Genomic DNA, 14,348 nt, shown 5'->3' with positions numbered 1-14,348 from the left:
GCGGGGCGTTATCCTGTTCCCGACAAAAAAAGCACATCACATATGGTTAACAAAGCTCCAAAACAATGCGTTAGCTTGTTTTAGACGATTATGACTGAGGAGGTTGGTTGTTTCAAGGCCGCCCCCACACTACAGAGACTCACAGGGGGCTTTTGCACAACCTAAGGGCTGGCTGCTTTGCGTCAGTCATCAAAGGCATCAGACTTGGCAGGCGAGACCCTTTTCTCGCTATCAGCTACACTACTGAACACAAGGACTCTGGCTCAGAATCACTGTGTATGAAGCGCACACAATGGACTCTCATTACTACTCCAGAGAGTGGACAATAAGTGTGCAAGCAAAACCTTTCCAACATTATAGTTATTCAGTGTCCAGTTCAGGGAAAAAGAAGAAAAATCAGCTTCCTTCTTCTCATAACCCAGTGTACTGCTGACAGAAAATACAGCCAACTTTAATGCAATAACTGCCCTATATTACACATTACAAATATTTTGAGAGTGGAAGTTCATTCTTGGTCTTGGAAACAGTATTTGTTGAAACATTCTCACAACTAGGTTGATTTTGTAGCTGCTCTGGAGCTTTTGATCATATCACACTATCTTCCTCTCCTTCCGGTGATGTTTAGTCAACTGCTGTTTCCCACTTTTAGTCTTTACTTTAAAGCCAACGCGGACAAGAGGTCTTCAAAGTTGCCAGAAAATGGAAAATTGGAACATTTACCAGTAAATGACATCTGAATGACAACTGGGCCAAAGCTCCGGAACGACAACTAAATGGACCTTGCGGTGAGACTGTTATGCCCATTACAAACACGACTGTAACAGCTCAGCAGATGCAAATGATGTTTCCAGCTCCAAATCCTGGATCTCATTTCGGATGTTTTTCAATTGACCGACAGGTGCCAAGCATTTATAACCCAGGATAAATCTTGGATAGTACAGAATTGCTTCATTTCTTGGAAGCATGAGCCATCAGCGCATAAAAAGTATCCAAAATGCTGCCGCACCAAGCCAGAATAACAATGAGAAGAAAAGGAAGAGGCTATTTCCACTGCCACTCTAACATGCATATTTCACATACCTCTTGGTTGAGAGGGTTGTTTACATGTCCTTTGACCTCAAAACCCAATTAGGTTTTGAGTATTTTTAATCTCTTAGAAATCTTATGGGTCCCTGATTATTGCAATAATACTGGGATAAAAACTAAACAAGTGGATTCATATTAAAAAATCTCAGACTGCCTCCTAATCAGCTCAGGGAGAGGTTGTTGATGTAGTGGATATACTGCAGGTCCAGAGGGCTAATCCTTACTGCCTGGCACTGGTCCAACTATGCACTCCAGGGTATTTCTACCAGGGAACCCATTCTCCACCGAGCCACATACTGTAGCAATGAAGCTGAAGTGGTTTGTTATGAAAATGAAAGAAGAGAGCAGTAGATATCGATCATTTATCAGTGATGCTGTTAGTGCCATGGGGCTGTAATATGATGCAGTGCATGAGTATATACTTAAAATGTATGGCCTTCAGTAATGGTTTAGTGGGCAATCTTGCATTAAGAAGGTTGGTTCCACCTTTTTTTATGGAAGGAAACATTGTAAGTGAAGGAAGTCTTTTTTACAAGCCTCTGGCTTCAATTATGAAAACATGTGGTAATGAAGATGTTACGCTCAAAGTCCCACCAGGAAATTAATTCTGAGCTCAACGAAGCATTGGTGTTGTTGAAACTTACAAGGCAATTAGAAAAGGTAGTACACAAGGCGTGCTGTGTTTAGTGCATGTTATGTTTTAGTGCTCCGGGAGTTAAACAAATCACTGATCAACTCTGTAGCCGAGCCGAGCCACCACTGCGATATTATGAACAATGCTGTCATCTCGTCCATAAATGGCTGGGATGAAATACGTTTTACAACGCTGATGAATCCCTGAGAGGTGATGTTGGCTTGTAAAATGCTGAAACCATGGCAGGAGAGGGGCTGACATCTTCTTTTCCTTTTCTAAAGCTCCCCAACACAATACACTGCCAGCAGCCCTTTCATCATTGTTGCCGTGATTCAGACAGAGATGTGCCATGAGGAGGATGGTCTGTTATTTACTCCCTAGAATTATACTTTATTGGTCTATGAAGAGACAAACCTTTAGGCATGTTCAAAACAACCTGATTAAGCATTTATGAAACATTCTTTTAGCCTCAGTGGCGCATTGCCGAGACTGAAATATCTCAACTGCTACAAGACACACTGCACCACAATTTGATACATTTGGTAAGGGATACATTAAAACTGATTGGTATAAAATTTTGTACAGACATTCATGGTTCCAGAATCGTAATGACTTTGGTGATTCCCTGACTTCCTCTAGTGCCATAATGAGTTTGACAATTGCGGTTTTGTCGTTATTCTCTCCACAGTAATTGGATAGACTTCCATAAAACTTGGTTCAACCATTCTTGTTCTTCCCAGTATGAAATATAATAACTTAACAAAACTGATGACATTTCCCATCAGCCTCACCTGCAGTTTGTGTTTAGCAACTTAGATGATGAACACAGTAAACATTAAGCCTGCTAAACACCAGCATGTTGGCATTGTCATTAAACTATGTAAGCATGTTGAAATAGCATTCAGCTCAAAGCACCGCAGCGCCTCGGTTCAGACTCTCAGAGCTGCTAGCATGGCTGAACTCTTTCTCTTGTTATCATTGCAAGGCATGAGCTATTTTTCTCTGCTGATAAATGTAAGTAGGATTAGTTGCCCTGATTCAATATCAAGCTCCAAGACAACTAAATGGATTCTGTTACCCTCACAGCCCTTATAACTTCCAGCCAACAGGGATGCTTTTCTCTTCACTGTTTACACAGAGCTGTAAAGTCATGTCTACATGGCAAGTTGAGGTCAAGGAAGACAGATAAGCCTGTGTCAAAGAAGACAACAAAGTCCCAAATAAAGAACCTTTTGTCCAAGGACTTAGGGGTTTCTGTGGGGAAGGAGACATTCAATCAAGTCTGGTCTACACATGAGCCACAGGGGTTGGATGTGAATTCATCTGTCTAATGCACTTTTCCTTTTTCTTTACATTTCTCAGTCATGCATGTTCTCCCATTATCTTATTTGGAATCCCACCATCCACCCGTGTATGCCAGGTAATTTTCATCCTTATTAACATTTTCTGTCTGAGACGCTCCTGTTAGAAAGCCCAGTGGAGTCTACCACAATAGGCGCACTGTACAAGCTTTGCACTCTGCAACTTGTCAATACCAGGCCCCTTCAAAGATGTGACAGAGGGGTCTAGACTAGAATAAACCTGGAGGCAACACAGGTATCAGTTAACAAGTGATTCTGCATGTCTGTATATACTTTGCTTGTGAGAAACTCTGCTCTGTAAAAGTACCTATTTTAATAAGTTGTTTTACCCTTAATGCTGGCATCCATGTGCTGTTGACTGCAGGATAAAGGCCTTACAAAAATCACTGGAGTTCATTTTTGTTTTCCTTGCAGGGGATATAGCAGAGTTTATGAAGACCAGACAAGCCCCCTCACTTTTGCTTCTATTCGACTAGTTATTACTCGCCACTATTACCTTTTCAATAAATACTGGAAAGTTACATACGGTCTTGATTGACACTCCACCACACCCTTGCAGTCAAGCATGTAATGCCTTAATAACATTGGCAAAGAAAACACTTTTTCACAGGTAGCCGAGCGATGAAAACGATCAGACAAGCCCAATCAGGATCCCCCTTGAGAGGCGTAAATAATTATATATTCTGTAACTTAAGTAGATATAGTATTTGATGTTATTCACCCACACCCTAAGTGATGTAGCCAGCTGCAGTATAAATAAGTCAAGTCAAGCTGAGTTGATGACTCTTACGCGTTCTCCATTTTGGAAAAAGTAAAACCTTTAAGCAATAAACTAGGCCGGAGCCAATACAAACGAATGGTAAACAGCCAAATGCTTCAGGTTAAAGCTGTTAAAGAGCTTCAACATCCTTTAAATCAGGATGTGAGGCAGGAAGCCCCCACCCCCATACACAGCGATTACAAATTAAACATCCTGGATCTCCAGGTTTTGAAAAATGCAGGAATTCATTTACAAAAATTGGATAAATTAACCATCATGCACCAGAAGGTCCAAACCACTAACAGTGACTCACAGCTTAAAATGCACCATTTAGTTTACCAGGCCATTGGACCACACAGGAAGAGGCTAAATGTATTAGGGAAGCAGGCTTCAGAGATCAGCCACCACCCTTCAACTGATGCTTTCTTCTGAAACGAAGATGGAGATTTGTTGATGAAGCTATTGTTCTCCTCCCTGTAGGGGATTCCTCTGTTGGGTGAGCGCTGCAGCCTCAGAATGACCTGGAGGACGTTAGAGGAGACGCCACACCTACAGGAGGTCTTGGGGAGAGATAATAGTGAGAGACTCTCATCTCCAATTTGCACGCCAAAGTGAGGCAGCGGCAGCTAGGAAGAGCAGCTCGAGGCCTCTTTGATGAACGATTAAGCGAGGGCATGAATTCCAGAGTCAAAGATCTCACTCCATCCTTCTGATGTTTGTTTGTGTATCCTTGACTTTCCTGTTTTTCTCCCCCGCTGTGACATTTCCTTTGATCCGTGCACCGCCCCTGTCCATCTCGTTGGCATCTTTTACATTTGCACTGTGACACCTAGATCCATGTATCTGAGCGCTGAATACAAATAAATCAACTATTTGTCACTAAGAAAAAAAGGAAAAAGGCCTCAGACTGTCTGCTCACCGTCCCTGTGAACTGAAATGAGCTGCAAAATTCTCTTGAGCGGGGCTTGCAGTGTGTTAGCGCCATGGTTTTCACCCAAGCTGAAAGCCTCCAGGATGGAAACATGTTCAGTGCCCACTTTCCATCCACCTTCAGCGCTAGAGCTGACTTACTGTTTCAGCAGTTTCAGCCTGACAAGACACATTCAAAAACTGCTTTGTCAAACACAAGAAAAACATGAAGTTCCTTCTCAACAGACATTAACCCTAACCTAGTTGGCATACATGTAAAGGGAGTGTGCAGTACTCTGGTGAACATAAAGCAGCCAATGAAAAGAGAAAACTATTTTCTTTATTTTAACCCTTAATTGAGCTAAAACTAAGTTGTGCATATGTTCCCACGCTATTTTTCCAAGGTTAACTGTCCAGTGTGAATTTGTCTTCAAACACTAGTATAAAGACGTACATACATTAAACATAAACTAACAGATAAATAATTAAATGTGGGGGTGCACCAATATGTTTTTTGAAGATGCTTACACACAAAGATAGATTTATAGAAGATAAACTTTTCAACACACCAAATCTTTATAGAGAAGCGTTAATAAGGCCTTCAACTAACAATTAACATTTTTACATTTATGTACAATTAATCTGCACATTATTGTGTTTTTCATTGGTTGGTCAATAAAATATCAAAAAGGGAGGCTGGAGCCAGGGAATGTTGAGTATTTTTACTTAAAAAATGACAATGTGCATTTAAAATGCTGATTAATTGGTTGCCAAAATAGTTGTGGGTTTATTCTCTGTTGATCAACTGATATTTGAGTAGTTCTCTCAGCTATGTGTTATCTATACCAAAAATTATGTTTTTTTTCTGTTGCCAATTTGACAGCTATATTAAGAGGTGCACGTAAACACTACTAAAGATCTGTTATTATGTTCTGCATCTATAACAAAATCAGTGAAGGTCAGGTCATGTTTTTCATAAAATTTTGACTGTAACAGCCTCTCAAGTAAGATCAGTTTTAAAAGATAGACGTACTTAGGGGGGGGCTCAATTACTCTACCGGAGCTTAGGCCTTTTTTCCCTTTTAACACGACACTGCACCTGATGAGATGGGAAGATATCGGAGGGCCTTTTTTTCCAACTTGAATTCCTGGGTCTCTTTCCACTGGAGACTCCATGCACATCCAGCGGATCATGGAAAGGCCATAAACGCAGCGGATGACTTTGTCACCATGAACAAACAAAGGAAGCAAATCAGTTCAATCAGTAACCACGTTCACTCACTTATTCCATGCTGCTCTCTCAGTGGATATATACATACAAACTATGCAGAATGGGCTTGAGTAGCTGCAGCTACACACACAGTAAACACTGGTTTATCTTTAATGGGAGGCCAAGAGTAACTTAAGAGATATGTCATATGTCAGACATGAAAACTATACATCAGTCTTTATTGTTTGGACTTTGCAGTATCCAGACATATAATTAACAGCTACGGAGCTACAGTACTTGATTTTTAAGGTCACACAATAGATTTACTGTTTTCAGACTCTTAAAAGTATGAAGAAGAACAAAAGCTGCTTCACTTCTGTGTTCCCTCTCGATGACATAAGTCTAGCCTCTGGTGCGTCTGCCGCACGGCACAGATCTCAGTTGCTCTACAGAAGTATCAGCGCTGCCAGATAACCTGCTCTCTACAGAGGCACTATTGTCCCCAAGTGAAACCAAAATCCTGCACCTCGCCAGCAGCTCTTGAAAATCTCTACCTCTCAGACACAGTGCACTTTATCAAAGCTGGGGAGGGGAGTGCAGGGCTGCGAGAAATTATCCTTCCAGCTCCCACGGCTTAAACCAAAAAAAATCTAACTTTCCAACAATGGCTGCAGCAGATGGAGGTCTGGGAAGGTCATCAGAGGACCAGCAAGACTCAGCAGCAGCAGTAGCACCAGGGCCACTCTGGACCCTAAAAGGCAGACTAGAGATTCTAGGATTACACAGGATCATAACCTATATTTCACTACCGACATCCATCTAATTCCAGAGAGTGGGCTTTAATGAAAAGAAAAGGCATGGTTTTCTGAAAGTGATGGAAAAAAAACAGATGACTGATGAGGGAAACTGCCTTGTTAGATCCCAACACAGCGCAGAGGGAAAAACACTTACTCAGAATGCTGAAATGCACTGCAGGAGTAAAATTTTGTCATGATTCAGCTCCACTTTTGCAGGTGTGCAAGCACATTTAAATGCAGAGATGATGATGGAGCCGGACTTGGACCCACATATATTATCTTCCAATCTCATTCTGTCGAGAACTTGGATAACCCATTAACTCCGAGAAAGCATATTGATATAAGCGGGTTATCCTGTGACCCAAAGCGAGCCGGGGAGCCTCGCATTAGGGATTAAGGATTTAGCCGTCGACATGCTCCTGATATTAGTTTGATCTTTCACAGGTTAGCCCAGTTAAGGAGGCAGGTTCACCTCATATCTTCACTTTTGGTTTGGGGTATTCTACAACTATGGGTAGAAATATTTCAGCATACAATAAAAAAAATAATTCATCATCCAGTACAACTCTATCACCGTTCAGCATTTCATCCGGGACATAAATCACCACAGTTATTACTTGTGGTTGCCACTGCTGGGTGAAGCTGTGGGCATTATTTACAACCTCTCCGCAGATGATGACAGTTAATAAACTGAGCATGCCTGCGGACCGGACAAAGAGCCTTTTCTATTATTCAGCAATTCCTGTCTGTGTCCCACAGAAGCCATCACACCTCGCCGGGGCTGTCGCCGAGCAGACGACTGACAGGTGGGCTTCCTCTGGGAGAGGCCTCTCACTGGCGGGGGCTCATTATCAGAACTCATTTCCAAAAGTCCTCCCCATAACAGGACTGAAACTAGTAGTTAATAATGTGCTCATTGGCCTTGGAGCATTGCTTGATCTCTACTGTAGAATGTATACTAGTTAGCCAGACATGCTAATCCTCTTGTGTTTTTGGTTTTGGAGAGGCTAAAGAAAAGGAAAAAAACTGCTTTAAACCACTTTTGCTACAGCTCCATGAAAACTGCTTTAACATATGGAGAAATCCAAAGACTGACAGTTCTGCTGTGCCTCGTTATGGCTGCCAAGCTATGATTGGACAATGGCTGTTTAAAGGTGGGGTTAATCAAACTGTCAATTGAAAAATGATTAATTGAATACAGAATACAGTTACAGAACAACACATACACACACACGCTAATGATCACTGATCCATGAATGATGAAAACATTTGTACTTTGCAGATTGTTCCCAGAGAAATGCACAAAATTTACAGGGTTTATTTTCCATCCATGGCCTCCATCAATTTCAAGTTTTTCTCAACTTGAAAATCTTTTGCCACTTCCAAGTATAAACAGATGACCAGATGTTCTTACTTGCCTCCTAGCAACACAAACACTTTCAGGTCAAACAGACTTTACTCAATTAGATTGAACTGTTGGCCGTCCCTGACAAACCTTGTATCGCCTTGTATTTTGTGATTTTAAAATAAGTCAGAGGATTACATGCACCTTTGTGGGTTGAGGAAATTATCCCTCTTCTTAAGGCTCATAAACCTTTTGAAGCCCCTTTGGATTATTTCAGAAATGCAGCTTAGAACAAGACTGTTTGTATTTCTTCTTGTTTTGAAGATACTCACTTTTTTCACTGGAAAGTGATGTTATATTATAATATCTCATGTGCTGTGCTATTTTAGAGACTTTAAATTTTAAGAAAATTAAATATAATTTCTTCATATATCTATATTTAGGTGGACATGCAGCTGACAACACACTGTCATGTTCAGTCAGCATCTGTAATCTCTTATTATCCTAACAAACAACACCTCTGATTTTCAAAATAAAAGCAGTCTAATGTCTATTTGGGGCAATATTTTCCAAATTGAATCTTAATACACTTACAAGTGTTGTTGTGTCTTTACAGATAAGGATCAAAACCTCATTAAGACATGATCAGTCCACAACTAACATCAACATCTGTTCAGAGAGTCACACACTGTTTCTCAATCATCAAACCAACACTGAGAAAAACCAAACTATTTCAAGTGGTCAATGTGTAATTACTAAGGAAAAAACTCACAACACTGGGTTTCATTTTGAGTTAATGGATAAGCCTACTGCAAACTGGATCATACAACCCCAAGGACACATTGTGTCACCCTCCAGGGACTCTCTCTTTAATAGATAACAAAACTGATTTCATGTGTTAATTCTGTTTATCAAGATATAAAAAGATCTTACGCACTCAAGCAGCTGTTATTTGACTGTTTTTAAAGTTTGGAGTTCTGATGCCAAACGAACGTAATTGGAATTTGACATCTTGTTCAAATCAAGTTCTACTATCATGGACACCGTGTGCTAGCAAAACACAGTGTGCCATGAAGAAACATCTGCCTCAGCCCCTGGCCAAACACAAAAAAAATAAAAACCAACAACAACAACAACTAAAACTGTCAGACCATATGGTGGGGCTCACATTTGGTAATGGAAATTGGATCAGTCGCAAAAAATGAACAGTAATTAAACCAAATTGTGCCGCATACCATAGCTATCATTACAGCTGCTCATTTCTAATCTTCTCTGGTCTTAATAAAAATTCCCCAAATCCTTATTTACTGTGGGAGACTCGCTGCTGCGTGAAATGTGCACTGTCGAGTTTGTTTAGAAGCCCAGAAATATTTAGGGACTCTGTCTTTTTGGCTCCCAAACACTTTTGATTTGTTATGGTTCTCTGAAAACCAGCACTGGTTGTTACTTGCTGGAGCAGACAGGAAAGATGCACACATGCACACGTGTGCCGCTGGCAGTGAACACGCTCTGCTTATCTGCTTATTAGGAGGAACAACATTACAACCAGTGTAGACAATGATGATTCATGAGAATAGGAAGTAGGAGTCATTAGGGAGTAAAGTGATACTTCTGGTCACTTTCCCTCCTGACATCTGGCCTTTATGAAGTCTGAGTCACTCTAACTACATGTGGAGTTGATTTTAATATTTTTAACCTTACACTAACACTTCATTCAACCACTGAGGGTTTCTCATATCTACGTCAAATATTGATATGGCCCATACTGAGGTGTCCATTTACAGACCCTGAAATTTCAGCTAATAAAATAAAAAGACATCACTTGTCAGAGATGGGAAAACAGCACTGAGGTAACAGTCAAAACACTGCCATGTCTTTAAAAACTAAGAGCTGTTTGACCTCAGCATCAGGGCCGAAAGAGAAGCTCCAAAACAAGCAAAGCAGGAGAATCCAGGAAACCTGTTCCTTCTACTTCAGGACTTGTTCTCATACTTTCACCGGCCCATTACCACACTCTTCCTGACTCTCTGCTTCACCTTAAATCATTTGTTCAAGCTGAATGAATCGACTATTCTCGCATTTTTTTAAATTTATATTATCTTTGTGGACCAGATGCAAAGAGCTGCACACATGCACCAGCCTCTCATCATGGGAGAGGATGCTCAAAATACATAGAAAAATAAATAAATGTGAAGAGCTGAGTGGGAAACAGAGAGAAAGGAAAATGTGGCAGGCAGAGAAAAGGTTACAAAATGCACCCAATGTGCTTTTAGTGTGTTTCAAGGTGACAGCATGCCCCAGATTTAATTCTATATTTGCCTACAAACAGGTCAAACACTTCACAGAGCGCTCAAAGGCAAAAATATGTTTACAAAAACATCTGAAATATGACTTCTTTTTTAAAGGTACATGAAAACAAAGTGAGCCAATAAATTGCACAATGCACATCCCCTCCCTGCATCATCATCATTATCACCAGTGTGGTGCAAATTTGCGGTCATACAGGATGTGTGCGCTATTTGCCCATTTCACTAATTGGCTAAACAACTTTTCCCGCAACACACACGCACTGGCAGTGAACGCTCAACTTTTCCCGGAGCCTCTGTGTAGCTTTCTCTTTTACCAGGTCACAGGCTGAACAGCGAGACTGGTGAGAAACTTTTCTCCCACGCTGGATCAAGTTTCTCTTGCGGCTCTGAGAGCGGCTCTGTGATTTCTGTCAGATTTATGGAAATGCCGGACAAGGCGAACAGAGGAACCACCACATACATGAAACACGTACATGTTGTAATAGTCTCCCCCCCCCACCCTCCTCTGACATACCTTTCCTTTCCGCCAGAACGCAGGAGCTCAGGGAGAGCAGAGAGGTGAGACCGAGCCACTTCAGAAAACGGGTTGCCATCGTCGTTTTTGTTTTTGGTTTTTTCAAGCTCCTGGGTGGGAAGGTGTCATTCCATGCCAACGAGACGCGATATTCCGCTTGATCAAAAGTTTAATTTAAAAAAAAAAATCCTTCCCAACTTTTCTCTCGTGTAGTAGACAGACTTTTCCTTCTCTGGGGAACTCAAACTTTGACTGCTCCTCCTCCTCCTCGCAGATATCTTCAGCAGTCCGAGCCGAGGCAGCACAGGACAAACTACTGGCTGCTCTGACGTCAGGAGGAGGGGAGGATAGATGCGCCTCTCAAAGCGCCCAGGTAGAAGACGAGTGGATGAAATTTAGAGTGGGAGGGAGGTGGGGGGGTTCATAGTATTCCGGTCCGCTGTATGGAAAAGTACACACACACACACACACACACACACACAGGGGGGCAGAACATGCAAAGAAACTACAAGTATAGTTTTTCAGTTTCCTGCCATTCTCAAACTAGTTGCTCTCAGTTTTATAGTGAAGCTGGACACACTTCCTGTTGTAAACAATAACCCATAAGACTCTATTTTTGAATTATGATACAATAAATTGGGTGAAGGAAGAGATGGAAAAGGCAGATGACTCAGATATACACACTTGATTCAACTTTTTACCTGCAGAAAATTTTTCTTTTTAAAGATAATGTTTCTCTTTTCTTTTTTAATATGAACATGTCAGCATTTTTATTTAAAAAAAAAGTATCAAAGACATGTACAAGGTCAGCTGAAAATGACATTTTTCTCTGTTGTGTTGTGGATTGTTTCTAAATGGCCTGGAACATACACTATCTTTGGTAATTTAGTTGCAATTACTTAACAAACATTTACGTCAATGTAACTGCAAAAAGCTGCCAATTGCTGATATATTAAACTACCTCCTGAGGTTCACAGTGAACTACAAAAATGTGAATGTTATCTTTAGAGAAAAACTTTGTTGTGGTTAGAGAGTTGGATACGATGTTGTTAAACTGGTTTTCCTCCTCTTTCTGTCTTTAATGCTCAGTAGTAATAGTGATGGTATTCTCTAATAATATTTCTACAAGAGATTAAGTTTTTGATAAGATAAGCACATGTTTAATTAATAAAGTTAACAATGGCTCAGTTCCATTTAAGTGCCCCAGATTTTATATTTACTTAAAGATTTAATTGCAATACACTTAAACAATCTAAGTTAGGTGTACTATACAATCCTGAGTAAATTCAACTAATCTATAGACAAGATTAGGGGAAATATATGAATAATTTAAAGTCAAATGACCTTAAATTTCTAAGTTTTTGTCACAACACACCTCTTCAAATCACCTGAGTTATGTGAGGCACTCGCAGTGGCAGAGTACTGGACCATCTGCTTTTAAAACTATAGGTACGTTTGTTTGTTTTTTTCCACTTTCTATATTATAGCTTACACATACTCATTCATACACATATACAACCAGATAGAATAGAAATATAGAATAAAAAATCCAGTACCTTCAAGCTTTTAAGTTAGATGTCCTTAAGTTTTCATCTTACATCACTTAATTTTTTTGAGGCAACCAGTTTCCTCAGTAAATTCCTCTTATCCGGGCTTAGAGTGCAGTGAGTAAGCAAACTTGCACAGTACCAGGACTGGACCTGGCAGAACTAATTGGAATGGAGTCAGTATAATATTATTGATCACAACGATGTTTTTCCTGCTTTGACATTCAAAATCATCTGCAGTGAAAATGATCTAATGTGTACAGTAAAGGCCTGAGGAAACAGCCCACAGGAGTGAGTTTGGTGAGATCTCCACTAATTACCTGAGATGAACCTTGATGAATCTGTAATCTGTAACCCATAAATCTGTATCCGGAGTTATGGAAATTGAAGTTACAAATATCTACTTTTGAGGGAGATTTTTTTTTTTTTTTTCTTTTGCACAAAATCTGATGTAAGTGTTCCTGGAGCTATTTTAGACAAACACCTACATACAGAAACTTAGAGAAAAGGATGACGATGACTCATCCTGAGATGTCAAACCTAACATCTAGAGGTTTCATTGAATTTGGCCCAATAACAACACAGACTGAACACTGAGTCCCGGCATCCCTAAAAATCACACTGTTGCCCTTATTTAGTTGCTGATATGCGTGTATGAAAGACAGCCTTTAGTATCAGTGTCATACAGGGGTTGGACGGACGAAATGTCTAGACTGTTGACAGAGCATCTGTCTGATCAGAACCGAATCTAATTGGATGTCAAGCTGCTTAAATGTGTTTGTTGTTGTGCACAGATCAGACTCTATGGGGACAGGAGTGATAGAAATCATTTTTCACACTGGTGTTTATTTCATTACCGCGGCTTAATGGCTCAGCAAATCGTCTTTGGTTGTACTGTTGGAGGAAGATGTTATTGTGTTGGGTGAAATTATGACCATTCTCCTCGAGGAGAAATTACTTAATGTGAGGCTAACATTTCACATGAGACAGCACAGTAAGCTATTTTCAGTGCGCTGTGGATGTGATGCAACTGTCAGTTTGACTTGTTCTAGGTACTCTAGGTACACTGGGAAAAAAGTCCATGGTCTTTGTCGTTTAAGTGAGTCAGGGGGAAAATGTTAACTGAGGGAGCCCCATTAAGTAAGAGAGTTATTCCCATTCACAAGGTTACACACTTTTAAATGGTCCAAGTCTCAGAATCAGGAGATGTCAAATATTGCAGTTTCGCTTTCACAGAAAATCAAATTTCAGCTTCACTTAAGGGTCATATCTTTGAATTTGACTCAGGGGTTGGTTTTAAATGTTTTGAAACCAAAGTTCACAACATACTGAACCACAGTGGAGGCTCATTAAAGGGAGGGTAAAAAAAAAGAGAAAGAAATCACTCTGGCCTCTCACCAGGGACCGATTTCTACACCACCAGCCAATGTCTCTGTTATGAAATGTTCCACAGTCAGAGAGAAAGAAAAAAAGAAGGAAATAAAGAAGGAAAGAAAGAAAGAACTCCCAGTTGTTTCAGCATTTCATATCGCCATCCATCGCTGTCCTGAGGCCTGCTCGGAGCCCCACACCACAGCTGTCTGTCAGCCAAGCACAAACACTAAACAAACACAGAATAATGGCCAGACCACTGGGGACTCAAAAGAGAGAGGAAGGGAAAAAAGGGAAAGAACCACAGAGAAAGAGCAAGAGGAGAGATGACAGCTGCTGGCTGGCAAAGTAAATACATGTCCCACCTTGGAATATCTTCACATTTATTTTCCATCTCTTATCTTCAGAAAGCACTGGTTTTCTGCACCTGATCAGCAGCATACATCCATACATATCTGAGAATCTCTGTCTGTCAAGTACAGTAACAGACACAACTTCTAGGAAC

General features: G+C 40.6%; 1 protein-coding gene across 1 annotated transcript in view; it reads right to left on the bottom strand.

Moving 5' to 3' along the window:
• The window catches only part of egfra (epidermal growth factor receptor a (erythroblastic leukemia viral (v-erb-b) oncogene homolog, avian)), a 40,933-nt gene extending 29,686 nt beyond the window's left edge, over positions 1-11,247 (bottom strand). Inside the window, exon 1 of the mRNA XM_018676302.2 lies at positions 10,926-11,247. Within this exon, the coding sequence (XP_018531818.1) occupies positions 10,926-11,004 (79 nt within the window). The 5' untranslated portion in view covers positions 11,005-11,247. The remainder of the gene's footprint in view (positions 1-10,925) is intronic.
• Between the last annotated feature and the right edge of the window lie 3,101 nt (positions 11,248-14,348).

Source organism: Lates calcarifer, linkage group LG4 (genome assembly GCF_001640805.2).
Source record: "Lates calcarifer isolate ASB-BC8 linkage group LG4, TLL_Latcal_v3, whole genome shotgun sequence".
Taxonomy (NCBI): Eukaryota; Metazoa; Chordata; class Actinopteri; family Centropomidae; genus Lates; species Lates calcarifer.
The sequence above is the reverse complement of the archived record's forward strand: the minus strand, read 5'-3'. Positions and strand labels throughout refer to the sequence as shown.